Source organism: Manacus candei, unplaced genomic scaffold, assembly GCF_025592945.1.
Source record: "Manacus candei isolate 608988 ecotype Guabito, Panama unplaced genomic scaffold, ASM2559294v1 h1tg000028l, whole genome shotgun sequence".
NCBI classification, from domain to species: Eukaryota; Metazoa; Chordata; class Aves; order Passeriformes; family Pipridae; genus Manacus; species Manacus candei.
The window spans coordinates 35,462,949-35,490,316 of NW_026138076.1; the positions used below are offsets into that span (position 1 = coordinate 35,462,949).

General features: G+C 38.9%; 1 protein-coding gene across 6 annotated transcripts in view; it reads right to left on the reverse strand.

Annotated features, from left to right (window-relative positions):
• Positions 1 to 27,368, reverse strand: part of BMPR1B (bone morphogenetic protein receptor type 1B) — a 242,618-nt gene that overhangs the window by 27,419 nt on the left and 187,831 nt on the right. For all 6 annotated transcript variants that reach the window (XM_051789776.1, XM_051789775.1, XM_051789778.1 and 3 more), the window contains one exon: positions 6,258 to 6,416. In XM_051789776.1, the coding sequence (XP_051645736.1) occupies positions 6,258 to 6,397 (140 nt within the window). In that variant the 5' untranslated portion in view covers positions 6,398 to 6,416. The remainder of the gene's footprint in view (positions 1 to 6,257; positions 6,417 to 27,368) is intronic.

Below are 27,368 nucleotides of genomic sequence, written 5' to 3' on the forward strand. Positions count from 1 at the left end.
GGAACCGAGGCCAACAGCTTTGCATCTGTTCACACAGATGTCCTCACTGGCCAGCAGCCATTTCTCACAGAAGATGTGATTCCTCAGCTACCAAAACTTGACTGCTGAGGATTTCCCATCCGGCTCTATGTGTGTGTGACACAACTAGGAATGGCAATATATAACTGTGAAAAGCAACACCTTTCCCTCATTCAGTGCCCATCACAGACAGACAGATTAAGTAACTTGATGAAAAGATCCCTTATCTTTAATTTTATTTGCAAAAGAGTCCAGATGAGTATTATTACTTTTGTCCACTGCTCTTTATATTCCTCATTTTGATATCAGAAAGAGCAACAGCATCTTTTAATTTCCATCCAAAGCAACATGACAAGTTTCTGCACTGATTTTAAAATGATAAAAAAAATGTTAGATTGTATTATGTACAGAAACTGAGAATTCATACTCTTCTGTAAAAACTGGCTGAAATAATACAATTTGAAGATTGGCTGACTCCCAAATTGCATCTAATTCACATATTTTGTCCTTCACTTAAGGAAAATGATGAAGGCCAAATTTAGCAAAATGCTGTCTTTGGACACCATCCATAAAATAAAGAGTCATTGTAAATGTGTTCAATACAGGGTCATCTTTCAGAAAACACAATATAGTTAGCAGCTGTACATCAGGGAAGTAACATGAAATAAAGTGAGAAGAGCATTACACAGTTGTTGAGCCAGAGGTTTGCACAAATACTCTGAAGGCAAAGAGAGACTTACAGGTGCAACAGAGCAAAGAAGGTGGCGCACAGCGGGCCACAGTTTCTGGCCACACTAGTCTCCAAGATGGTGATGCTGTTCCTACCATGCATGCTCTGCTGTGTATGGTACCTTCTGGCTCTCTTGGTGCTCAATGATGACCTGACACACAGTGAGAAACGAGGGTACCGACACATCCTAGAGGAGCTAGGACATTACATATTACATTTTCATACTGTTATTTATAGGCCCATCAATCAATATTTTCTCTATACTACCTGCCCATAGCATTCTTGAAGGAGTGAGACATCACTAAATGTATCTTGCATTGTTTTACTAAATCACAAAGAATATCAAACAGTTATTCCTGACATGCAGGGTCACACCACAGAAAACAAGCCATTATGCCAATCTGTGAGGGAGATCCCTAGAAACCACCCAGGCTTGATGCAGAGTATATGAGATTGGACAGATCTATAGACCTGATGGTACAGCTTGGAGTATGGTAACAGCACCAAGCATGGGTACTTCTGCATTTTCACCAGGGCTCTCTAGCACCTTTCAGTTATGTGCAAAATCTATCTCAGTAGATATAAGAACTATCAAGAAGAAAACAGGTAAAATAAAGATACTCATCTTCCTCTTTTCCTTTCTCTTTTATTCCTTTCCTTTGTCTCCAAAATTTAAACATAAACCATATGTTTTCTTTTACTTGACCTTAAGATTACACTGCAGTTGAACTTGCATGACGTTGTTCTTCTTTAATGCTAGGACAGACTTAACATAGGTATGTGCTGTTATGGATTTTTTGTTGTTGTTGTTTTTGTATAACTAAATTTAATATGCAGAGGAAGTTTTAGGTATTCCAGCAGTTTCTGCACAGTAACACCAAAGTACTCCCACACAATAAAAAACTATCTGAGAGTAACGCAACAGGTCACAGTACAGAAAGGTTGGACTTCCATTACTATCTAGCTTAAGGTTTATATTAAACACCTAATGTGCAAGCAACACATGAGCAATACTAAAATCAAGGAACTTCTGGGGCACACTTGAAAAGTCTAGGATGGGGACTTTGAGTTACACCCCAAAACATTTGGGGTGAAATCACCTACTGAGCCATCAATGAGACATATGGCCCTGGCACAGGGCACAAAAAAAGACTGGGGTTTGCACAAATTTGTCTCTGTTGACCTTTAGTTTTTTGTTTTAATCACCAAAGGCAACTTAAATAACTCTGGTACAGCCCTGTATATAGGACTAAATTAAAAATAAACGTAAACATTAAAAAAATTGAAAGGCTAACATGTAAGACCTTACCATAGCTCCTATATCAGAAAATGTTCAAGTTTTCCCTAAAAATTAAAGTTACTTAAAAGAAAAGTTGCCTGAACTCAGTGCTTTGGTCACTGTCAAAGTCTTCTTTGTTTCACATGCCAAATTACAAAGAAAATTCAACCATATCATCTGAAGGAAAAGGAGAACGAAAATAACATCACTCAAGTGAATTATCACCTCTAGTAACTCTGAAAAAGCAACCTAATTATTTTATTGCTTTAGATAACCAAAACTACCTCAAGACACCATTGGGCAGAAATACAATCCAGCAGGCAACACATAAGAACTTAAACTTTATCAGCCCAATCTTTAAAACTGTCCGCATTTATTTGCGCATGAAAATAGAGTGTGACAAGGCACCTAATCAGCCTCTGCTTTTACTGCAATCCCATTACAGTCAAAGCCAATTAAATGTAACACTACATTTTAAAATATGCAATTAATTATGATTAGACGCAACTGTCCATGCATTTGCTTTGTATACACAAAACTTGAAATGGAACAGTAAAACAAGGTCCTGGTTGTGTTCAAAGCAGCTTTGACCTTCTTTACCAAAAGTCTCTTATGGATCGCACAGATGTTCAGAAAGAAGAATAAAGTTTTAACATGCTGCAGTTTAACACACCCTTTACAAGCAGAGGATTGTGAGCCTTCTCAAAAAATCATAATTGTCAGGGCCCTGAGTACACTAATGATCTTCAGTTGCCAAGAGTGGCCCCACCTGAGACCCCCTTTTCCCCTGCCCAGGGGCTCCATGTAAGCTGAGGTCTGAGCAGTGGTACAGGAGTGCCTGTCTCCAGATCACCACTAGCCATGTGAAGGGCCACTGAGGGAGCTGTCTCTGCCTGTTGTATTCAGATACCCTTGGTGAAATGGGGTCCTGGTGAGTGAGGATTTGGCCAGCCCTAGTATCAGCCTCAGCTCCTGGCTTGGCCCCCCTTTTGCTACACCCTGACATGAATCCTCCCTTGATGAGCTGACCCTTTAGTAGATTTTCCAAAACTTGTTGTGCTCACATAATGCACACTCTAACTAGATCTACTTCTTTTCTGTTAAGACAGAAAACAATCTGCCTTTTAAGCTGCAGTGTTATCCTTAGCTCCCTAAAGTAATACTGGACTTCAGCTGCAGAAGTATAAAGGAAGGAAAATTCTGTATAGGAACACAGCAGGCTGCTAGAGGATTTGATATAGATATGGTTAAAAATTGGCTTTTAAATTTCTAAAGTACAGTTATGGAGAGGATTTTAAATGGCCAGCAGATGTCCTCATTTTTATATAAACATTCAGACTGCTATGGACAGGATCTATACTTTAACAGATGAATACCTGTGGTAGCAGATAAAAATCTTCACTTGACATGACAGACTACCTTTTATGAGAAATTTCAAATGGTGAATGGTGATTGCAGTAGTACTAGCTATTCTACTCCGAGAGTTTTAATTTAAACACAGCTGGAAATGCTTTTCCATTGAACTTTCAGAGGTCCTTGCTCCTGGGCTCACAAAAGGCTTCACTGCTTTGGTAAGAACCCTGGTAGGGGCAGTGGCTCTCCAGAGCACAAGCCTTGCCTATGGATGTACTCAGTGAATTTCCCTGGCTTTGCCACGCCCTTGGGCGCCCCAGCACACAGTGGCTCACCCCTGTCAGGCTCACAGGTCCAAGCACAGCCCAAAGCTTAACAGATAGAGCTGATAAGAGGTTTGATTTTTATTTTTTTTTAAATATCAAATGCAAAAGGCTTTTATTGGCTAAATCTGAGGCAAGTAGATAATTAATTCAGTAACTTTTAATCCGAAGCAGTCAATTTATTCTTCAGGCAAACACTGCAATCAATACTGCCTGAACTTCAAAATTGGGCAACTTCCTTTATAGTGAGGTTCAATGATGATTCCCGAGTGCTTTAAAACTGTGCCAACAGTCATTCAGGCTAGGATGAAATATGAAAGTTACTGCCTGATTAGTAGGATGATCCCAAAAAACGGGGAAAGTGAATAATTGCTGCTAACCTGGTTGGTTGTGCTCAAATCTTTTGAAACCTGGTCTCAATCCAGCCAGCTAACCAGACACCTAATAACTGCTCTTTCCCAACAGTAGCCTTAGGACCTTCTTCTCTCTATAACACCACATTTCACTTTTGATCCATAATTCCAGCTATGCAGAAAGGAGTTTAAGAAAGAAACAATTACAGACTAACAGTTAAGAAGATGTAGGGAAAACAAGGGGTGTTGGGTCCTTCATACCTCACTGCAGCTCTCACACCAAGGCAGTGGGATCAACAGCAATGATCACCATCATGAACCGGATTACTGCTGACAAGCCATGAAGGAAGGGTATTTAAATTGATTTCATTGTTTTGTTTTATATTATTCCAAACTCCCTCCTCAGCAATTTTTCACTTATGCTGTTGCTCACTGGGCAAGTGGCAAGGTGGGTACTGCTCAGGTGATGCACAGGACAGGAATGAGGAGCTGACCTAATGCAAATCTCCTGACTGTTCCCATATTCCTGGACAGAAAACTGACTAATATTTGATGGGTAAATTCCAGTTTTGTTTAAATTGGAAAAAATAATTTTTTCACTAAAGTAGAACATCAAAACCTGAAATCTTCAAAGATTATGAGACAAAAGGGGTTACAATTTTTTGTTTTATTACCACTTAACTGCCTATCCATGGGTATTACCTAAAAAAAAAAAAAGTTTGACATTTGACACCATAAGGGGGACTCTGAAGGGAATTTCTTTAAAGCATTGTAGTTAAGGAAACACGCACAGATCCATTTTAATAGAACATTATTCATAGTTCCTGGTACCATGAAAAATAATTAATGTCAATGACGCCTACAAAGCAACGTGCAACAGTAGGCCTACCCAGCTGGGGTACAAACCTTGTTCAATTGGCTCTTTAACATTGATCCCTTTGTGCTTCCCAATTCATGGATTTAAAAGTCATCTGCAACTTCCCTGTTCCTGTGTGTGTGAGACAGCACATATGAAAGCTGTTGTTCTTGCTGGGCGGGAACAGGAAACAGCTGATTCACACTGCAGGGGATCTGCAAATTGATATCAGAGTGGGCTTTTACAGCTTTTTAAACTGACTGTCATGTGAGAGCAGTTAAGTCTAACTCCTGGCTAGAGCATGGGTTTGTAGAAGGACGATAGAAAGGGGAAATGGTATTTACAGCTGTCACCAAAACTTTGGCTATGGCTGATAGGGTGTATCTCCAAAATCATACTTGCTCTAAATATTCAGAAAAGTTTAAATTCCTCATATGAAACATAAAGAGCTCAGCCCAACTTTGCTGCAGCTAAAGCAAACTATAACCTGCATCTTAAGCCAAGACAGAGGTTTTTGACCAGTACCTTCATTCAACAGTAATTTTATGTGTCCGGCAAGAGCTGTTTTTGAGTAGGGGAGCAGCAGCTTGGTTCCACCACAGGTACCCTCAGTCACCTCTGCTTGCTTCAGCCACTGTCAGTGCAACAAAACAGCTGACACTGCAACAAGACCAATTCTGAACCTTCAGGGAGCCTGTGCACATCTGTATGTGCCTCTCCTCCAGGGAAGGAAAAGGACCCTTTTGCAGGGGAAGCAGAATCCAACACAAATTGGATTTGTGAAATTTGAAGTACTCCAAGCCCAAAACAAAACAGAAGACTATAGCTAGTATAAGAAAATACACAATGCTTCACATCAAGGTAAAGACTGTTTTCCTTTTAGTATGAAAATAAGAAAAAAAACCCCAAAGCCTTGAGGACCTACAGAAAATAGCTCAGCTATTGCAAAGATGTGCGCAAAGACCAGAGTTCTTATAAATGGTGTTCTATTAAGAGTGATTATAAATTTATAAGCATTTACTGACATTTCCATTTATGTCCATCAAGTCTTCTCTCATTAACTGCATGTGCCTTTAAAAACAAAGTTCTGCCTTCAGAATATTTCATATGCAATGTATTAATACAAGTATTATCTAAAATGATAAATATCTATATGCCCTAACATAAAAATATAAATATGCAGCTGATATCTAGGTAAAAATTATCTCTGATTTTTAGACACGACGTATAACAACTTATTTACACGTTACCGCTTAAACAAAAACTGCGACACCCAACTCGGGATTGCCGAGCTACTGCAAATAGGTTTTCCCACGTTTCATCACCAAATACTGATCCCACAAACCTGCAGGTGCTGTTGACTGAGTCCTCGGGGCAGTGGTGGTGGCACTGACAGGACAGCTTCTTCTGGGGAGGGGCAGGTGCCGTACTCTCACCGTCTTTTCTGGTCTCCATGCTCAGCTTGCCAGAACTTCGCAACGGCATGTTGTCTAGAAAATTAGCTCTAAATATAAGAGGGGGGAAAAAAGAAACAGTTCTAGGCTGCGTTGCAAGACTTGAAATTAAAGTTTTAATGTGTTTCTATCTATCAAAATTTGAGACAGTTATTTGAGACAACAAATAACTACAGAGTGGTTTTCTGTAGGCACCTCTGGAATGGTCACCATGTTTGAGGCTTATGGGACCTTGGTGGTATTAGATCAAAGGTGCTGATGTTCAAGTTTTGCTGCTGCCAAGATATATATTGTGCTTTTATTATTATATATTGCACAGCACAGCTTTTCTTCTATTGCATTACACAGGTCAAATCCTTGGTTACACCTTTGAGCTTTCTTTATCTCTACAGCACTTGGCACAATTCTACATCCACTGAACCCCATAAAAATCAGTGGGATTTATGGTACTCCAGGCAGGACAGAACACGGGCATACAAATTAACAAATATTTAACAGAAAGTGATGTTCTTTCCAGTTCAACAATACTTTCCGTGACTGAATTGCATAAGCACTACTTGGAAAACAAGGAAAAGGGTTAATTTCTGTAAAAAAAGTCTATAAACAAAGTAAAAGACAAGAATGTGTTTTAGAATGAACAATGCTGAAATATATGGAGGTGATTATTTATAAAATATCAGAGTACTAATCTCTATGGAGCTGGTGGAGTACAGCTGGAGATGATGGTGATAGGCTAGGAGCTGTTTAAGCAACCTTCCCCAGCCTTCAGCTCTACTCATAAATATCAGCTTTCAGTCCTTGTGAATGTTTTAAACCTCAAAGACAAAAATGAGATTAGCATGAAAAGCTTCAACTGGCAGTTCCTCACTTTCCTTTTGGTTCCCTGTAAGAAATCTTACTAAAGGGTCATTTAAAAACAGCTGTCTCCAACAGAGTAGTTGTAGAGCAGGCTTGAAATTCTTGGTTTACTGTTAAGTCTTTAGAAACAATTGGCATTATAATTATTTTGATTGGCTCCTGAACTGCTGCTTTGACTCCAAAATCTTCCCTAAATCTCCATCATCAGGACTGATATATTATGGAGCTGACAGAAAATTCTATCCTATTTAGCTCCCCACAGAGGGATGGAGTGGGCAAACAGGCAGAGGTAATGGGAACAAGTAGCTACACTTCAGAGCTTGGATGGCAAGAATAGGCTGAAAGATTCTGAAACAGTGAAAGGCTGGAGGAAGCTCAGGGCTATTCAACCAGTCCATGCCTTTAGGAAGACTAACAAAGTCCAGTCTGTGCTCCTGGGTGCGTGGGACCAGCCAGTGCCACGAGCACAAGCGTGCACATCATGCCTCCCAGCTGCATACCTGCATACCTCTCCTCTCCTGTGCCAGCTCTGACAGGAAAGTCCTGCAAATGGATAGGCACTGGGAACAACTGGCAGACAGGCTTTAATTTTCTTCAGTGTAACAGGAGACATGCAAGCTTATCCCTGGCCAACTCGGAAAAAGCTGCAACTTGTTAGCTCTGGGGAAAGTGGGGCTTTGCACATGAGAACGTTGCATTTAGAGAAGCGTTAGCTTTTTTGAATATCATAGCCTTTCCACTCCTTACATACTTCCTGCACAAGAGGTACATCAATAATATTAAGGGGATACACTTGAAAGAGAATCATTCACCATACCAGACTAATACACCTATGAAATACAAAACTCATGCAGCTTGGCCTTGGCTCAGTACCTATGCATCCCACAGAAACTGACTGGAGTTTTGATTAGCTCACCTTTTTTTAAAGTCAAACCAGAAAATTAGTTACAAAGCATACACAAACTGTGGGCTTGTAACCCTTGTGCCCAACATTAAGATCTAAACTGGATTCATGACACAACTGGATGTCAAAGTCCCACTTGGCAAAATTAGAACTAAATGCATTAGTTCCCTCAAGATGCATTGTGTATCTATATTGTTGTGTACTTGTAGCTGTACCATAAGATGCAGCAGATGCATAAATTAAGAAAAAAAATGCATTGTTTTTTGTTTTTTATAATATCATGACACCTTCAAATGAAGTCTGTGTATAACAAATCAACAAATGTTTGCTCCCTGGATCACAAAATTAGGGATTATGTAAATTCTCTTTCAATTGGCAATTTTTATCTGTATTGCTCTGAATGGGGAATCTTCGACTATTAATATTCCTGTCAAGGATTTTCAGACTTCAAGCTCATGAGGCAACAAAGTGAACTTCAAGCTCATGAGGCAATTGAGTGAAATAGTTTGCTTTGTGCATCATTTCCATGGCTCTTTCTACAAGCTATCTGCAGTTTCAGCAGGGATCTTTCCCCAGCAAGGAGTACAAAGACAAAAGCATTTTACACCCAGCAAAGAAAAAGGGAAAGGTTTAATTACACATTAGATCGTGCCTGAAGATGTTAAATTTAGACAGCTAAATACCTTCCCCACAATATATACAATTGTAGATCATTCCTTTTTTCAACAAATGAATAAGGCAGCCATACTCCAGTGCAATCTACACCCATCCCTCATCAGGGATGTGATCATGAATAGCTCCTGCAAAACTTGCCATAAACAACAATAGCTTACACTCCTAGACCTGGTTGTACTCTTGGATATAATAAAACAAGTGGAAGTTGCTGAATTAGAATCAAATATCTGAAGTACCATCAAAGAATCACATCTGGCTATTTAGAGACATAGTTCGTTTTTCAGAAAATGCAGGACAAGTAGGCTGGCATTCAAATTTACACTTTCCAAGAGTGGGAAGTAGGAATGTAGCCTAGCATTTTACTTTCAGCTAATGGCCAGGGTCAAAACTAGTGCAAAGCCATTGCAGTTCACTGTCAAATACATTAAATTGAATAAAAATAAAAGAGTTATGAATAAGACCCTTTCAATCAAGCTATTTTCTGTCTTCTACAATGAAAATATCTTCTCACTCTATTCTCTTGCTCCTTTCATGCCTTAATTTCCTGGCTGCTAGCTAAAAGGATGGGCAGATCTTTTGCCACTGAAATTCAGATGTCTCTCCAGCAGATAACCGTAGAACATGTAAGAACTCTCCTCCCACTCAGAGTTGAGTTTCAACAAGGTCTTTTGACCTCTATGTCTGCTTGACTTTAGAGCAGAAAGATTTTCAAGCAGTCCCTTCCCCAAAGTGTAACATGTAGGAAGAAACCCACATGAGCTTTCCAGCTTGGCAACAGGTTGCCCCCGATTTCAGGCGTGAAATGCACAGTTTGGGATGGTGAGCAGCTTGCTCATCTTGCATTTGCTTCTGTGCTGTAACAAGCATATCTTGGTCAGGCAGCCTTGGCTCTGTCTAGGGATTAGAAGCCTTTTGGGTTTTGAAAGCTCTCATAAGGAGATATATCCAAGGACCCTGAAAGCAAAGGATTTCAGGCTATTTGAGTTTGGCTGCTTCTTTGCTGTAGCCTATTCTGTTGCAGACTGCTTATGGTCAGCTTCCCATTGAACTGAGCACAGCTTGGGAGAACTGCAGAAAAACAGTGGTATCAAAAATAAGGTTATTGTAGTCTGCTGAGAAACTTACTAACTGCACCAGGGAATTAATCAAAACAGTTGAAAGCTTTAAGGTCACCATTAGAATGGTATACCTTCATCAAATTTAGTTGGTTTTCTCAGCTTATCTCTCTTTTTCCACTAAAATTCACCAACATGTACAAAGCACCTTCCACAACAAGGACTGGCAGTCAGCCACCATGGCTTTTACTTTCCTCTGTAGGATTGGGACCACTGAAAACTGTGATGTGATGGTCTCTGTTATCACTCTGTACCCGAGAATTGGGACTGCGTGCAGCACGCTACTATGGTGTTTTTTCCAAATGTGTGTCTCTCTCTCCATGCTTTGAGCTCCTTTATGGAAAGGTACACCTACAAAGATCCTGAATCTAGGAGAAGGAAAACAAGGAAAATAAAGTGCTGTAAGATGAAAGTCATTCTCATAGTCATTCAGGATAGTGCTAATGTCTAGTTTAAAGCCCTATTAACCTCCATTGTCAACAAATCATCCTATTTGTATATATTCTTCCACTTTGCTTCTCATCCCTCCTACACTTCATGGTAATCTGTGAGCACTAAGATTTGCATCCAAATACTAACTTTGTCATGTGGCAAACTCTTTCATGGCATTTCAATTAGTTTTGCTATCATTTTCTTAAAATGACTGAGACGTGATTACAGATCTCCACTCCTCAATCACAATAAAGTAACTACCAGGATGAATTATAACATGGTTTTAAATAATGTTGTTGTTTATTGGTTTGACAGGTTTGTAGACAGTGGTACCTCGCACACAAAAGGAAAATCACCTATTTAAGCTTTGCATCAATTCAAGTAGGTGCAAAAAAAAAATCTGGTCTAGAGAGCCCATCTCTTAGTGTACATTCAGTCCTCAAGATCTCTGCCATGGCTGCCAACGAGTACTTCAGCCCCTGCCAACCGTAGCCATAGTTATGTGATTTGGACAGAAATTTCTCCACTAGAGCCTGGAAAAAGCCCAGTAACTCATTTCACACTGGCTCACAGCCATCAGATGGTAATGACTTTTGGGCACTGCTCTGATTCAACAAGTCTGGTAATGTAGGAGGTGAAAAGCTCTTTATTCTGCTCCTCTGCATTCTGTAGTTTAAATCTTAAGCCATCCTGTTCCCGGAGGATGAAGAATTAGCAATAGTTATCTCAACAGACTGATTTCTGTGCCACAGCTGTGTGATTTATGTGCTGTCTATGCAGTGAGAAAGCAGATCTCCCATGACCTTGCATGGGTTTGTCAGGAGTAAAAGTCAGACTTGCTCCTTCCCAAAACAGATGCTAAGGGCCACCAACAAGCATTTTCAGGGAAAAAAAAAGTGTCAGAGTCTGTGCTTACATCTTTCAACTTAGGGTATTTGAAGCTTCAGATTGATTCAATATCATTCATTCATATTTTCCCAGTCTAATAACAACATCTGGCTAGCAACAGCACCCACTGACTGAGAATGATGCTTACTGCTTCAGAGAAGGTACACACCTAGGAAGCTTTACACATCACGGAATAGCTTTTTCAGCTGCTGCTTTGGACTGGAAATTAAGGATATTCATACAAAAGTGTCTGAACAGTAACTGAAAACAAAACAAAGCACTCAAACTTCAGAAGAAAATCAGTCAATTTGATGGAAGTGTTAGAGGGAAACTTAAAACCATAAGATGGCTTCATTTATGCCCTGCATTAATCTACATAGTGCACTTTTCCTCAAAAAAGTCTTTTATTAAAAGTATCTTGCAACACCCTGCTAGAGTTTCCTATGCCATATCATAAACCACAACCTGATGACTTCCCCCCAGGACACAGTTATACCATCAACATGATTGTTTTAGGAGAAGGAGAAATAAGTAACTGCTAACTTGCTCTATTTTACAGTCATCAGATAAAAGAATTTCCATGGGATATTTTTTGGCAAATAGTCAGCAATGAAAACACAGCACAGTTAAAGAACTTGAAATAAATTGCACCTCTTAACTCAGCCTGATCTACTGTGTAAAATAGTCAAGAGGTAACAGTAAAACACTTTTTTATTGGTGATAAATATATAACAGAGAAGGAAAACTGGATCAAGATAGTTTCCTTTGCTGGATATTCAAGGTTACAATAAAACGCAAGAAAAGATCAGATGTTGACCTGCATATTTTTGATCTAAAAACACAGTAAACAAAATCTAGCAGTAATACACCAGAAAAATGAAAACAACATGCTTTCCTTTTCAGTGTGTGACTATATTGCACTAGTAAGCCCAAATTGAGGTTGGTATCAATCAGTGTTTGAAAATAGCTGTACCTTGATATATATTTACTGTAATAAACTGACATACTAAAAAAATTGTAGCATTGTGGGGTTTGTGTATGATTTACACCATTTCCCACCTACGCTGGATTTCCTGTACACCAAAGTATATAGAACCTACACATTGCTCCTTTTTATCTGTATATTTCAAAATTTGGGGTCATTTTGCTTCTATTCATGATGCAAATAAAGTTTAAAATATATTGTACTTTTAAACAATCCATCAAGGTAGTTTGCTTAAAAACTGTTTCTGTCTATACTCATAGAATTGCCACTGAGTGCCAATATAGCTATAGGCACAGAGCACCACTTTAAACAATGTATTTATTTTTCAGAATTATTAGCTAAATAGTTACATTCAGCATGGAATGTAATAAGCTGTGACAAAGCCACTGAGAAAAGGCCCTTCAAATTAATACCCATACCATACTACTCCCAACTTAACACAAAGGCTTCTTTGGCGTCATTGCCCATGGAAAATGAACATGTAATCTGCTGTCTACCATTACATCACAGGAGTCTCTGACCCAAGAGATCGTGGTAAAGGAATGCTGGAAGGAAGACCTTCCCTTGGTCAAAGAGGATTGGGGTCTAGAACACTTAAGCAGAGATCCACAAGTCCATGGGCCCTGATGGGATGCATCCATGAGTGCTGAGAGAGCTGGCAGACACCGTAACAAATCTCTGAAAGGTTGTGGCAATCCAGAGAGGTGCATGAGGACTGGAAGGAAGCAGATATCACCTCAGTTTTCAAAAAGGGCAAGAAGGAGGACCCAGGGACCTACTGGCCAGTCAGCCTCAGCTGAATCCCTGGAAAGGTGATGGAGCACCTCATTCTGGAGGTCATCTCTATCCACATGGATGACAATAAGGCGATCAGGAGTAATCCACATAGATTCACTAAAGTTAAATCACGCTTGACCAATCTGATTGCCTTCTTCAATGAAACCCCTGGATGGATGAGAGGACAGAAGTGAATATTGTCTGCCTGAACTCAAGCAAGGCTTTCAACACTGTCTCTCACAACATCCTCATAGGCAAACTCAGGAAGTGTGGACTGGACAAGGGGACAATGAGGTGGACTGAGAGTTGGCTGAACAGTAGATCCCAGAAGGTTGTAATCAGTGGCACAGAGGCTATTTGGAGGCCTGTCACTAGCGGTGTCCCCAAAGGTTCAATACTAGGCCCATTAACTTATTCATCAATGACTTGTGTAAAAGGGCAGATGTCTCCTCAAGTTTGCTGACAACAGAAAGCTGGGAGGAGTGGTCGATATCATAGCATGCTCTGCAGCCCTTCGGAAGGACCTTGAGAGGTTGGAGAGATGGGCAGAGAAGAAACATCTAAAATTCAACAACAGCAAATGCAGGGTTCTGCACCTGTGGAGGAATAACCCCAGGTACCATTATAGACTGGGGGCCAACCCGATGAAAAGCAGCTCTGCAGAGAAGGACCTGGGGATCCTGGTGGACAATAACCTGTCCATGAGCATCACCTGAACAAAACAGGGGATGGAAGTTAAGGTACAAAGATGTGAAATGAGCAGTCTGGATATTAAGCTACAAACAGCAGAGTTTGTGCCACACTCTTCGCTTAGAAAATTTTTATTAAAAAAAAATAGGAAGATTGCTGCTAACATCCAAAGCTAGTTAGTTCTGCTTCTAAGCTGCAAATCACCACATAGACTTGCAGTTCTCAGCAGCAAACACCAAATGTGACCATCAGGAGACTATGCAAATATCACTACAAGCGATCTTGAAAACTCTCCTGAACAGTAGCAACAGGGGAAAAAATACACAGATGGGAAGCAATGCAATGTGATACCATTGCCACTAATCTATGCTTTGCTATTTGATCTTCAGGAAAGCAGCAAAGATTGCACTTAGTGAGCTGTAGATTTTTACTTATTATCATTTCAGATGATATTTAGACTGAGGCATTCAGACAATGGAATTTAAAAGAAACAGCAATAGACAACTTTGATCCTGTGGCTCTCTTAGATATGTTTAATAAATCATTGTCACTCCTGTTCCCTTTCCCAGTTATAAGAAACACAAGAGCACCACACAGTTAAGACAAAAATAGCACCTGGAAGATAAAAATATCAGCTAGCCATTCTCGCCCCAAGATCAAAGACTGCACCTGTATATTAAAATATAATTACATGCACACGTGCCATGCTTGCAGAAAACAGTGCCAACATTATTCAGAGGTGCCAGCGCCCTTCTAACTGACTGGGTCTGGCTGTTCGCGAGTAGATGTGACATAACCCCAGTTCAGCCTAAAGAGCAACCTACTTCACAAATTACTAACCCCTTTCTAATTCCTGCTACATTGGAGTCATTCCCTCTCACTTCTCATAAGAATAAATTAAACAGTGTAGATATCTACAAAAACAAAACTGTCATATACCTATGTTATGGCATAAGCATGGTATATTTTTACTGGCTTTTTAAAAATTTACATATATATATAAAACTTTATTGATTAGCTTATCGTGCTTCTCAAATCAAGAGGATGATGCTTCCTACCAACTTCCCTTCCCACTTTTCCACAAGTGCCTATCTATCTCCCAGAAGGACAGATTATTTAGTGTCTGAAAAAGGAACTAGTATATTTTGATAGTTTTTCATGGATGAATGCCAAATGCTTCCCTAAATCCCACGTGATTATGACACTCTCAGCAACTAACTGTTGCTGAATGAAGTGCTCAAGGATCTGCAAGAATTTTTCTGCCTGGAGGTAAATGCCACCCTGACAGGCCACCAGGCCAAGCAGAGTTTTAAGCAATTGAACAAGTGACAGTATAAATTCCTACCCTGTTAAGCTGCCAAGGCAGGGACTGCACTGAACTGACTGCTGCTACTGTTGGCCTCACCACACACGCTGCACAGGGATTTGAACTGCACGTGTAGAAAGTGTAAGCGATAAAGAAGATCTTTGTGTTCATGAAGGAGGGCTGAGGCACAAATCTTATCTTCTGCAAACATGGCCGAATGCAACAGAAAGTGTCACTGACTTATTCACTTTGACAGACAAACAAATCCATTTAGAGGGGGAGGAAAGCATCTCTACTGCAAACCAAAATTAATTGCGTGCATGGAACAACAATAATTAATTCTGACCACAGACATAAGAGCTATGGTTTTCCCGAAGTGTTTGAGTAGCCTAAAAGCATTTCCCTGTCTGAATGCCTCAGAGCATCTGCCGAGCTGTTGTCTGGGCAGGAAGGAGGTGAGTGCCACACGAGCCAATGGCACTGCCACCAAGCCATTAACCAGTCCCCACTGGCAGGCTTCCACTGGGCTCTCTGTAAGAGGATGAACCAGCCATCAGCCCCACTGGGTTTGCTCGCTTTGTTTTTTTCCAAAGTCAAATGGCTATATCTTCACAATTACACTTCATAAAGAACCTCAAACTCTAAGACAGAAACGTGAATTGCAAACACGCTTGCAAACTTGTATCCCATGTGTTCTTCTCCTTGACCAGAAGTTTTCAAGAGCTGCATGACCACCTTTGTCTCATTAGAATTCTCTACAGATTTCTCTACAATTCTAGTCAAACGTAAAACTTTTTTTTTCAGTGCCCAGCCATATATGGACAGTGATGAAAAGTTTTAGGAGAAAAAGTACATTTGTTTTTGACTATTTTTTCAATTTTTTTCAATTAACTGGTATTTGAAATGTATAGGACAGATGCAGCATTTTAAGAAGCGTTACTGACATACACATGCACCATATATTGACAAAATACCTTTAAAATTAGACAGAAGGGTGACTATTGCTAAGGCTAAAATCAGTCTCAGCTCCATAATTTATCCTCACAAGGCAAACCTGGCATCAAAATTGGCCTATTATTGCCAAAACTTTTAATTAATTTTTAAATTAAGTTAGTTTTTAAATTAACTTCAAATTCAAAGATTAATATAAAAGGACATTTCATAAGAAAAAGTGAAACATCCTTTTAAATTCAATATCAGGCTGAATTCCAATTAGTAGTTCTTTCAAAATCTCTTTTTCCCTCAATCCTCACCAAAAATGGAAACAGGAAATCTTTTTATTTATCTGCAGTATTTTCTCTGTAAATCTACCACCTTTCTCCTTAAATCTAAACCAAGTAAAGTGCACCTAAAGGTTTCCAGTAGACTCCTGATGCCATACAAACTCTGACCCACAGTCCAAGCAAATGAAAAGGAAATCTCCAGTATGTGTGTGTGTCCCTGCAAGAAGTGAAGCTGCAAACACAAGACTGTGCATCATGAGCATCTGGCTCCCTGTTGCCCCATGGGGCAGCCCCACATCTTGCCAGCACACCAGCGATACTGCTTTTTCTTCAGTCATGCATTTCCCTTTTTGGCCTTTCTGCAGAACCCACTGAACTTCATTGTTTTCCTTTTTTTTTTTTCAGTCTCTGTAGTGTTCTGCTCAAACCAGGTTTTAAAAAAAAAATCAAAAAGAAAATAAAAGAAAGAAAAAAGAAGAGAAAGAGAAAAAGGGGGGGGGGGGGGGTTGGAAAGCACAAGTGCTTTGTGAGCTGAAAAGCTAAGCCTTCTACTTACACTGGGTTTCCACGCACTTGCTACATCGCTGCCAGATTCCCTGAAGATGAGAGTCATGTGAGGAGGCAGAGGGTGGCTCTCAGGGCTCTGCTAAGCAAACACAGCACCGTAGGCTGGGCTAATCCTGCACCTGTGGCGTGTTATTCAGCAGTAAAGAAATGTAGTCCAGACTGCCTCTGCTTAATACAGCTCAGCTGTTTCTCTCTGTACTCTCTTTGATTGTAAGCTGGCAAACAATATTATTTCAGCCAGGCGCAATGGAATATTCAGGCTACATAGGATATGACAGTAGAAAGGTGAAAGAAAAAGAAAATCCTGGAATTACAAATAAAACAGAGATTCTGAGCACTACAAAATTTGTAATTATTTCCAGATGGCTGACAACGGCTTCCAAGGTCAGTATGTGAAATGCTGACTGAAGCTGGAGCCCTCTGCTCCTCACCTCTCTTTAAAGCATGTCTACCTGTGATACAGAACACACACCACAACAGCCTGGTCCTCATTTATCCAGTTCAATACATATTTGCCAATGAGTGCAATCACAAGAAGGTTTTAATGCTTTTTAGGATGCCCCCAGTTTACTTTGTAGGCAAAACAAAAATGCCAGTTGAGAATAGACTATTAAAAGAAATGGTATGCAACCAGCAATTTGTGATTTTACTTTCAGAGAAAGAGCCACCGAAGAGACCATGAAGTTGCTACCAGGATACATAGGCTTTATAATAGCACATTACCAAAAAAAAAAAAATTAAAAGGGGGGGAAAAAAAAAGGAAAAAATAGGAAACTTGACAAAACGGATACAAACAGCATGAAAATTAGGTCTTGTAATGGAATAATTGCAAGAATTTCACTCTAAGGTAGAGTATATAACAATTGAGAGTGATTTATGATCCTTATATGTACTGTACAATTTGACTAACCACTGTTAAAAATTCCATGTAATTGTGATCAACATACATATATATATATATATATATAAACCAAAAGAGTATTATTTAAGAACAAAACTCCACATATTAATATTTCAGATACTTGAAATAATTTAGTTAACTTATAACTTTAATGCAAAGAAAAGTAAGCTAATAATTGGAATTTATTCCAGATAACGTGGTCATAATATATCACACCCCCTTTACATAACATCTATCACTTCCATGGTGCATGTAACTGTTAGAGATGACCTGTAGCTACTGTAACTAATGCTTCTTTCTGATATTAAGTTGTAAACATCAGACATTGCAGTCAGAACATGCTCATGGCATTTGTACTTAACTGCTTTTCTCTACAAAATGGTTTGTACTATGGTTTCTACTTCGTCATTACCTAACCTAATTCCATGTTTGGAAACTGCTAATGAAAGAAAGAAGTATCTGCACATTCAGAACTATGTATTCAATTTCTTGTTGGGAGGTTTATTGCAGCTGCTGTTTATCACTGGGATTATTTCCAAAGAAGTAAGAGCTTTATTCCCTATGCAAAAATGCTCAAAACTAACCTGTGTGAACTTTCAACTGGTTTCATATAGAAGAGCTGACTCTTCAGGATGCTGAGTGAAACAAGTATGATATCTGGATATTTGATTTGATCACAAAGGAAAAGGTAAGAAACAAGATATTATACACCATAAACATTTAAAAAGAGTTGCCTCCAATTTCCTCTTTCAAAAAAACCGCATATATTTGCAAATACTACTTCCTTTTTTTGGAGCTTTACACATGCTTTTTTAAAGCTATTTGATACTAGCAGAGACAATGATTCAATTTTTCCTCCTCCATACTGTTTGGTCTGTTCCTGCTGCATCCCTACTTTAGAAAGCTACTGGTACACTCTATCAAGACCACATATATCACATGAAAAAGATACACAACATGCAAACTTGCACAAACACAATGTTGTAATATGGTCCAGCTAGAAACTACTTGGACTGCATAGTGGTGCTCCTGGCAGCAATTCACATCCCTCCTCTTCAACTCTCTGAGGGCATCCTGCTCATTCTGCCTTGTGTCTCCTGCAGCTCATTCATGGGAATGTCCAGTAAAAACATCTTCAGAGTGGTAAGTAGTGTTTTGAATTTCCTTTCTTTGCACAGTGTGGCTTTTGCACCATATGTGGTGTTATCCAGACTGTGCTCCATACCAGCCTGCTGTTCTCCTGCCAATACAATGCTCAAAACCTACTTTTAAGATAATACGAATGCTCAGAAAAACAATGAACAACATGGAAGCTGGAGCATAAACAAGACTGATATAAGTTTCTTTAAGTAGGAGCAGCTTTCATATACAGTTCTTTTTACAACCAGTCACCCACCTAAATGTTTACATTTAATCAGCTTTCAAAACAGTGGACTAGACTGTGGAGACATAGGAATTAGGTACAGAGACCGCTTTGTATAACACTAGCTGAAATTCACCTAAAGCCAGCAAAAGCTGCCTGCTAGATTGACTATTTGAAACCAGAACATTGTGCTGGCTAAAATTCTTCAAGGTCAGTATCCACCTCACAACACCTATATTTGCCATTTCCAATAAATACTCTTCTTGCAAGTTAAAAAACCTCAGGAAAAGATCATATTGACAGGCTGACAGAGTATAGAAGAATGCTGATGCTTAATGCCATGAGGCATTGTTGCTCCCTATAGTATTTAAATTTGATGGATAAAAAAGGAATTTTTGTTCCCAAGATAATAATAATAGATTATTACTGATGGGTGGCAAATCTACTTCTCTTTCTTTCCCCTTTCTCTTCCCAGAGCATGCACTCAACCCTATTACAAAGGAGCCTACCACTTTCCACTCAGGAACTAACCCAAAGGTCAGGAAAATAAAAAAAAGTCATCTTTCTTTCATTAATAAATTAAAATGTCATATAAAAAGCCCTAGAAGAAAATATAGTAATTGCCAGCTGCCTAATTATTTTCTCATCCTCTTCCAGACCTCAACACAATGCCTCTGTTAGGCCGCCTGCCAGTGATTAGAAATATACTCAATTTCTGCAAAGACTTCGTGTTGCAAACTATGCTCTGATGGGCACAACTGAAGCAAATATAAGAGTAATCTGATACTATTTACCTTAAATTATGAGGCAAGCGAGACTACTGTGTGCCATCAACTCACCCTTGGGTTTTTACTCATATTTGTAGAACAACAGTTCAGTAATAAGAGGTTAGAGGTGGCTGAGGACAAGTTTTGTTTCCCAATTAACACTACTGAGCCATGAAAGCCTTGTCTACTAGGCGCCATCACATACAAACTATCCTCCCACTGCACAGGGCCCTTGCTCTCTGCAGAGTTCAGTGTCTCCTAACTTGCTCAACAGTGTAAGCAGAGGGATCATTAGTTATGACTAGTAGAGTCTAGGAGATAATGTTGACTCTTATTTCAGGAACTATTAAGCTATAAACACTGCTCTGAAAGCCATTTATCTGCATTTTAAGATAAACAGAGAAGCTATTCAATTAAGTAGTCTGCAAGAAATAAGCTACAGATGCCAAATCGAACAACTTTTAAATTCCAAAAAAGAAATTCCGTTCATTTAATAAGCACAACTTTATACTACAAAATTACTGACACGGAAGTTCATAAGCAGTATAGCTTAACCACTCCACTATGTCTGATAAAAAAAAATACAAATCGAAGTGTAATTACCAAACAGTTATATCCAAGCAATCTAAATTACATGCACTTACAATTTGCAAGTTACTTCCGCAGCTGCCAGTTATGAAGTACAGCATTACGAAGTTGCAATCTTCCTACAGCAGTATTTACATTTTATCTCCACATCGCTACAATTTGAAAATGAGATACTATCCTAGACCTCCACAAATGAGATAAATGCCGGAGCTGTCATGCTCAAATCTGCACTTGCTAAGGAGAACATTCTTACTGAGATAAGCAAAAGAGTATGAAATTAATTTCTTGAGTGTTGCCAACTAACCAAATTTTTTAAATTAACATTATTCATCTATTTGGACGTATCACTATAAGATCTTTAAGGTACTAGTTTAATGAACTTAAAAGCAAAAGAACCAACCTCAAATCACTAAAAAGCATACCCACAAAATAGTTTCCAGTATCTTTTAAAAAGCTGTAAAATACAAGGCATTCTAACTGTCAAGGAAAAAGAAGAATTTTTTTTTTTTTTTTGGTCACAAAAATTAAAAACCTGATCTTTCCTCGCACTTCCAGATGCCAGAGATTTTCAAGCCAGCTCTGAGGTCAGACAGGGGAACACACAGGTGCACCATGCATCGGCAGCTGAAAGCTTGCAAGGTTGTGCCGGAATCTGATCTGCCCCCCCCTCCCCACATTCCTGCCAGCATTATAAACGTTCCTTGGAGGAATAATACCCTAATGCGGACTAATTTTCCACAAACAGCCTCAGGCTTATTAAACCTCTTCTTTATCAGCATTGTTCAAAGCAGTTTTTCTGGTAATATTGAACTCTCTTATGCCCATCTAAAAAGAAAAGAAACTCCTTTTATGTTATCTCTAGTATCATTTCTCCTATTCAGGTCCACTGGCACTACACAATAGATTCAATAAAAATATTCAGTTTCATCATATGGTAGTAATGTCCTAAAGACTATGACAAGGATTAAGAGAGAGAGAGGGGGTCTGTTCCCATAAATAAATATAAAGAGATCACTCTCCAAAAAGAATTTGATAGATTTCTATGAGTGACTCATCTCAGCAATCAGGCAAGCTCAAGTGAATTAGGAGGACAATATTCCTAAAGCAGGTGTTTTCCAGGACCTGCAATTCTTCACAGTCTCTAAATGGCCTTTTACCCTTCCCTAAACAAATTCTTTTACCTTCATAAATAACACGCAGACTTTATTAACATGAAAAGTCTTTTCCATTACAACAATTAAAAAATTTGAACATGCTATTACCTAGCTTCATCGTGGAGCCAAAAAAAGAGCTAGTCTGCATTCAAGTGCCCTGCAAAGCAGCATAACCTAAGACTGAGACTATGATCTGCAAAAACCAAGAGTGGATCCTCTTCCCAAAGTGATGAATACCTATGTCACTTTATCCCAGATGCTCCATAATGCACCTTGCCCATCTGCGAATCATTGATGTGAAAAATTGTGTTCTTTCAAAAGCATTTCTGGTTTGCAGATGATAATTTTTATTACAGGACTGGCAGAAGAATGCCATCTGCAAACATTCCTTCTTCCCCAGCTCCATCCAGATTATCCTGAATGGCCTGAAACTCCAAATGTAGCAGAAGATAACAAAATACAGAACGGAGATGCAGCCAGAGGATATCTGCCCATCCTAACCACACAATCTAATAACAATTGAAATGATAAAACCAGTTGTACTGTAAATTGTTACTTCTGAGGAAAACAGCAGATCAAACGGTGCTGTATTTTCCAGTGTTTCTACGTGCTGTTCAGTGTAAAAGCACCCAAAAGAGATTGCCAAGAATATGGACACTGGGAAAAGGAATGTAGGCACAAGCACTGGGGGAAGGCAAGCCATTGCATCCATGGTCTTTCATCAGTTCAATTCCAGCTAGTAGGGATATTTTGAAAGAAAAATAAACAAACAAATATATTGTTTATGTATTACATATATAAGATACATATTCTACCTAAACATAACATATATAAATAAATAAATAACCTGTGAGGGCTCTAAATTGATGAAACAAAGAGTTAGTTGCACTGAACAAATCACTATGGAAATAAAATTATTTGAAAATTAAAAATACTGCTACTGTTCAATATGACAATGCCATTAGCAATTTAAGTATGCAAGGTATGGTCCTCACAGTCATTCTTCTCACATGCACAACGAACACAAGTCTGTGATGTAGCATTTTGATCACACGCATTTAAGTATAAAATAAGGAAATTAAATGAAAACTGCTATTTAGGAAGAGACTTAGAAACCGAGCCGAAGCAACAGCCCTATGCAAGAAACCAGATGCTCCCCCCACGCGTAGCTCAGTTACTGACCTTGCTGCAGAGACAAACCTGCAATACTGCCCAGTGCGTGTGCTCTGATGACCATGTGGTGTCAAGCACCACAAGAATGACTGCTTATGTTCTCCATATCACGCTGAAAAGATCTAAGTATTGTATTTTACACCATTTATAAACGAAAATAAAACAATGTTTCCTATATTTTATTATTCTATTCTTCTAATAATTCTCTCATCTTTCCCATTTTTCCTCAACCTACTTCCTCCACAACGTTTTAAGCATTTAATTTCTTTTCCTCAGTTATTTTTTTAATATATTTCCTTCTTTCTTCGTGGAGTTTTAAATAAAACAAGTTTCCTTTCAAAAACTCAACTCTCCCTCCACTTATATTCTTCTGCCCCCCCCCCCCCCCCAGTTGCCTTTTTTGTGTTCTCTTCTATAACCTGATCTGTCTTCCAGCCCCTCACTCCCCCTGCTTTCCAAGGATGCTTCAACAAGTTCATCGGTATTTTTTCCTCTTCCTCTCTCACTTAAGTTCTTCTCACCTTTTGAATGATTTACGTCAAAACTATCTGACCTCAGCTCCTTCCTCAGCCTTTGTGCATCTGACTCACTTTCCCATCCCTTTAAAAACACACTCAAGATGAACTCCCAATCCCAAGCCAGGCACCTCTTGCTCCCAGCTGGTATGTGCCTGTACGCACAGCAGATATGCAATGAGACACACACAGTCCTCTACAGGAGGCCAACCTCTGCATGGCTTTTCTGCTGGTCCTTGTGCTCCCCTGGGAAGTGAAGCCCTTCTTCTCTGTCCCCAGGTTTCCCTCCAGGAAGCATCCCAAAATGACAGCCATGTATCAAGAGCAAGGGCGAGAAGACACTGCTGCCTCTCAGAACGAAAACCAAACTGGACACAGGCAGCAGCCCCTGATACGGTGCACTGCTTGCCAAATCAGCACCTGACATGACAAACTGCCTTTTCTTCCTTGATCAACTTTTGCAGTTTTGTTTTTTTTCAGCTTTGGTACACTTTCTAGGGAAGATCCAAGTAAGATAACTGTTCACTTATTTCAATGGAGTTCCCAAGCTTCCATTAATCCATTAAAATTGAATTAGAAACCTAGACTTCAGCAAAATGCCAACAAAATACAACATCATGGCTGTTCTAGACACCTCACATGAAATTGAAAGGAAGTGGCTGTGCTCCTCAATACGAATTTAAAATATCAAAAATAATTTCTTCTTTCTCTTTTCTTCTTTTTATCTATCTTAAAGAGATGGAAATTGTCATCCAGCTGAAGTTTCATTTCTTTCAGCTCCAGTCAATCTCTAAAAATACTTCAAGTCATAAGAACTAGGGGCCTATAGCAACTATGCATTTCAAGCTGAGATGCTGTGTGATTTCAGAGAGAAAGAAAAATATTTTCCCAAGCTTTCAACTTTTCATTTGTATAAAATAGTTTATTTTACAGCTAGGTAAAGATGTAAAATTAAACTTCTCCACTAGTATAATGTACTGTAAGTCACTATAAATACTGTTACCATAACTAAATGCATGAATTGTGTGACATTTTCCATCAGAAAATGTAAGGGAATAGATGCCAAATATAGGGTAAAAGAATATAAAAAGTCAGCTTTCTTCTATAAAATAGCAGAATTCTTAAAGAATGTGTTGGTGGTCAAACCTCTGACAAATAAGACGTTGTTTCTATGCTACACATCCTGAACAACATGTCTGAACAACCTTAACTAAGAAATAAGGAAAAGTCTTTGGATATTCTGTAAATAAGCACAGGGATTATTATTTTCTCATAAAGTCAACTGAAATTACTCCCTCCCAGCTTGTATTTCTTATTGATATTCTTTTAATGCATCACTGCTAAATTAACTCCCTACACAACTCTGTAATAGAGAAAAGATTTTCTGAAGTCCTTTCCTTGCTGGTGACCGTACCAGAAAAAACAGCCAGTATCACTGAGTTTCAGTCAGATGAAGAAGAAAAAGGGTAAAACCACTTTTTAAGGATGGATGTGATAACTGTAGACATTCACACTTTCCTACATGTAATAATTTATATTTCTACACTGCTTTCCAGTTGATTTACCCCAACACAGAGTTCATATCTTTCACCCTAAGTTACCACCGTGCTCAAGGAAACATATTTAAAAGATCTAGTAATACATTCTGCAGAAAATCAATGTAAATACTTAAATATGTGTGAAATCAAAAAATACATCAGATTTAATAATTTTCTTCTATTAGAAATAGAAATGTTTCTTTAGAATACTGCAGGTCTGCATATTGGAAATGCCTACTTTGTTCACTGACAAAAATGACACGTAACACAGATGGCACAAACCCAAGAATGCCAGTTGGAAATTCAGCTGCAACTATGACTAATGTTTGCCAAATTGATAGAGAGCTATGGTTGTAGAAGCCTCTTTAGTGGCTGAGCCTGAGGTATGAGTTCCAGCTGCTACGTTGTATCAAGAAAAGGAAGAGAGAGTATTACTGGGGAGGAAATATCATGGGTACTCTCTGTTAGCTTTGTCTTGGAAGGTGGCTTACAACTGGAGTTTAAAATCCTGCCTAATAACATGAGAAAAACATGAATCTCACATCAATCCTAGAGACTGAGGAAGTGATGGTAGGCTATACACATGACTTCTCTACTAAATATTACCCACCTAATCTCAAAACAAGCAAGAATGAACCTTTTAATAACGCCTTGAAAGAATGAGGTTAATAAATTTATGTTCAGAAAAGTCCAGAATATACTCTAAGAGAAAAAAGCATTTTCTTGTACTATGAACTACATATTTTTGTTACTCAGCAACAGAATTTCTTGTATGAAAATAATTGTAAGAAATCAAAAAATCCAAGAAGCTACATTTAAAGAAGAGTGTCAGGTATTCATAAAAAAGTATCCAAAAGAGGAACAATTAAATACAAAAACAACTGAATTAGCACTTTATCATTTATTCTACATCCTGCTGGCTGCAGTTTCAATAGGTGGTACACTCAGGATAAAACCAACCTTAATTCTTTGTTTTTATCCTCAACAGCATAGTTGACATGAGTTGAGCAGACTCACATCAGAAGCTTGCTGTGTTTCAGGAAAGAATCAGTGATTTCTACAATTTCTGTACAGGAAACGATCTCAAATCTTTACCCTTTAAAAATCCTGAAATTATACAATGAAACCCTGGCTTTAGTCAAGTATCATTAGTTTTGCCATCACCTCCGATGTGTTTACGATTTCAAGGGAAGATGTTACCTGTGCAGAATTTGTCTTCCTTTCTCTGTCAATTAAAAAAATTACGTACTGAAGTAATTCCCCTGGGTTTTGCCTAGATCTTAGATCCCACTGAAAATAAGTTGAGTCATGATGTTAAAAATGAAGGTGAAAAAAGACCAGCATGCACTGTAATAGATTTACAGGATCCCTTTTGGATTCCAAATTCATTGCTCTCCAGCCCATGAAATACTAGGAAGCCTTGGGAAGAAGTCAAACCCCTTGACTTTGAAACTTCACACCCATTCAGAAAGAGATGATTAGGAACAACAGTATTCTAGCACCATATTTCTGGTTCCCTTCACTAGTATAAAATGGTTTCAGATTCAGCAATAATATTAATCAAGTGTTTTAAGATCACCTTTCCCTTTCCCTGCAAAATTGCTCCTTTTTAGCACTCTCCGGAGTTTTTTGCTTATGCCAAAGGTAAATTCAGTTTGTGCCCATAACAATCGTGGCAAAATAAGGCTCAGCACATTTCCAGCAAGGACCAGATGTACTTTATATAGGTCATTGTATTAGAATAGTTCAAATCAAAATACTGCCAAATTAAAGGTGAACAGATTCTTCCTCCTTTTAGAGAGTTTTCAAACTAAAGACAAGAACAAGGGGAGGGGAAAAAAAGGTACCACACTGAAAAATAACCACAAATCATCCATCTTAGACATATGGAGAGAACTGGGGAGAATTATTTACAGAACAGATGCACCAGAACATTTTCCTTAGAAACATCTTCCATTCCCCAAAGAACTTCATATTTTCCTGTATGTTGATATTCATTGTTTTATTTGCCCTACAGCAAACACAGATCATCCCACCAGTGTCTCCTTTCTGTTTCTGCCACCCTTTTCCAGGAGAAAGTCAGTTCAATGATCCTTCCCCCTTGCCTCAGCAGAGGATACCCAAAGTTCTCCACATGACATCGCAGGACTGTCTAACAGCTGGGGGCCAACCTTTCCTAAATAAAGCCAGCCATAAGATTTTAACAGGCTGACATTCAGATTCAACTCAACAAAAGGTTTCCAGGGGTTCATCCAAGGAGAAGAGATGGAGGACAATGTGCTCAAGCAATCAGCCCTGCTCATGAACTTCTCAACCCACCCTGCAGCAATTAGAATGTCGACAAAGGACTCTACTTCCACAGTGACACCAGCTAGGGAGTAGTTCTTGCCAAAAGAAACACCCTTTTCAAAATTCTTCTGCCAGCAGGTATGTGCAGGTGTTTCCCCTCTCCTAATTTTGTAGGCCATTGGTTGGGGGACCTCTTCGTGTTTTAGTCCCAAACCACATGTGCTGGGACTTCCCTAAACTACAGAGATTATTGTTAAAGAAAAACAAATGATGGGAATCTAAGCTTAAATAATC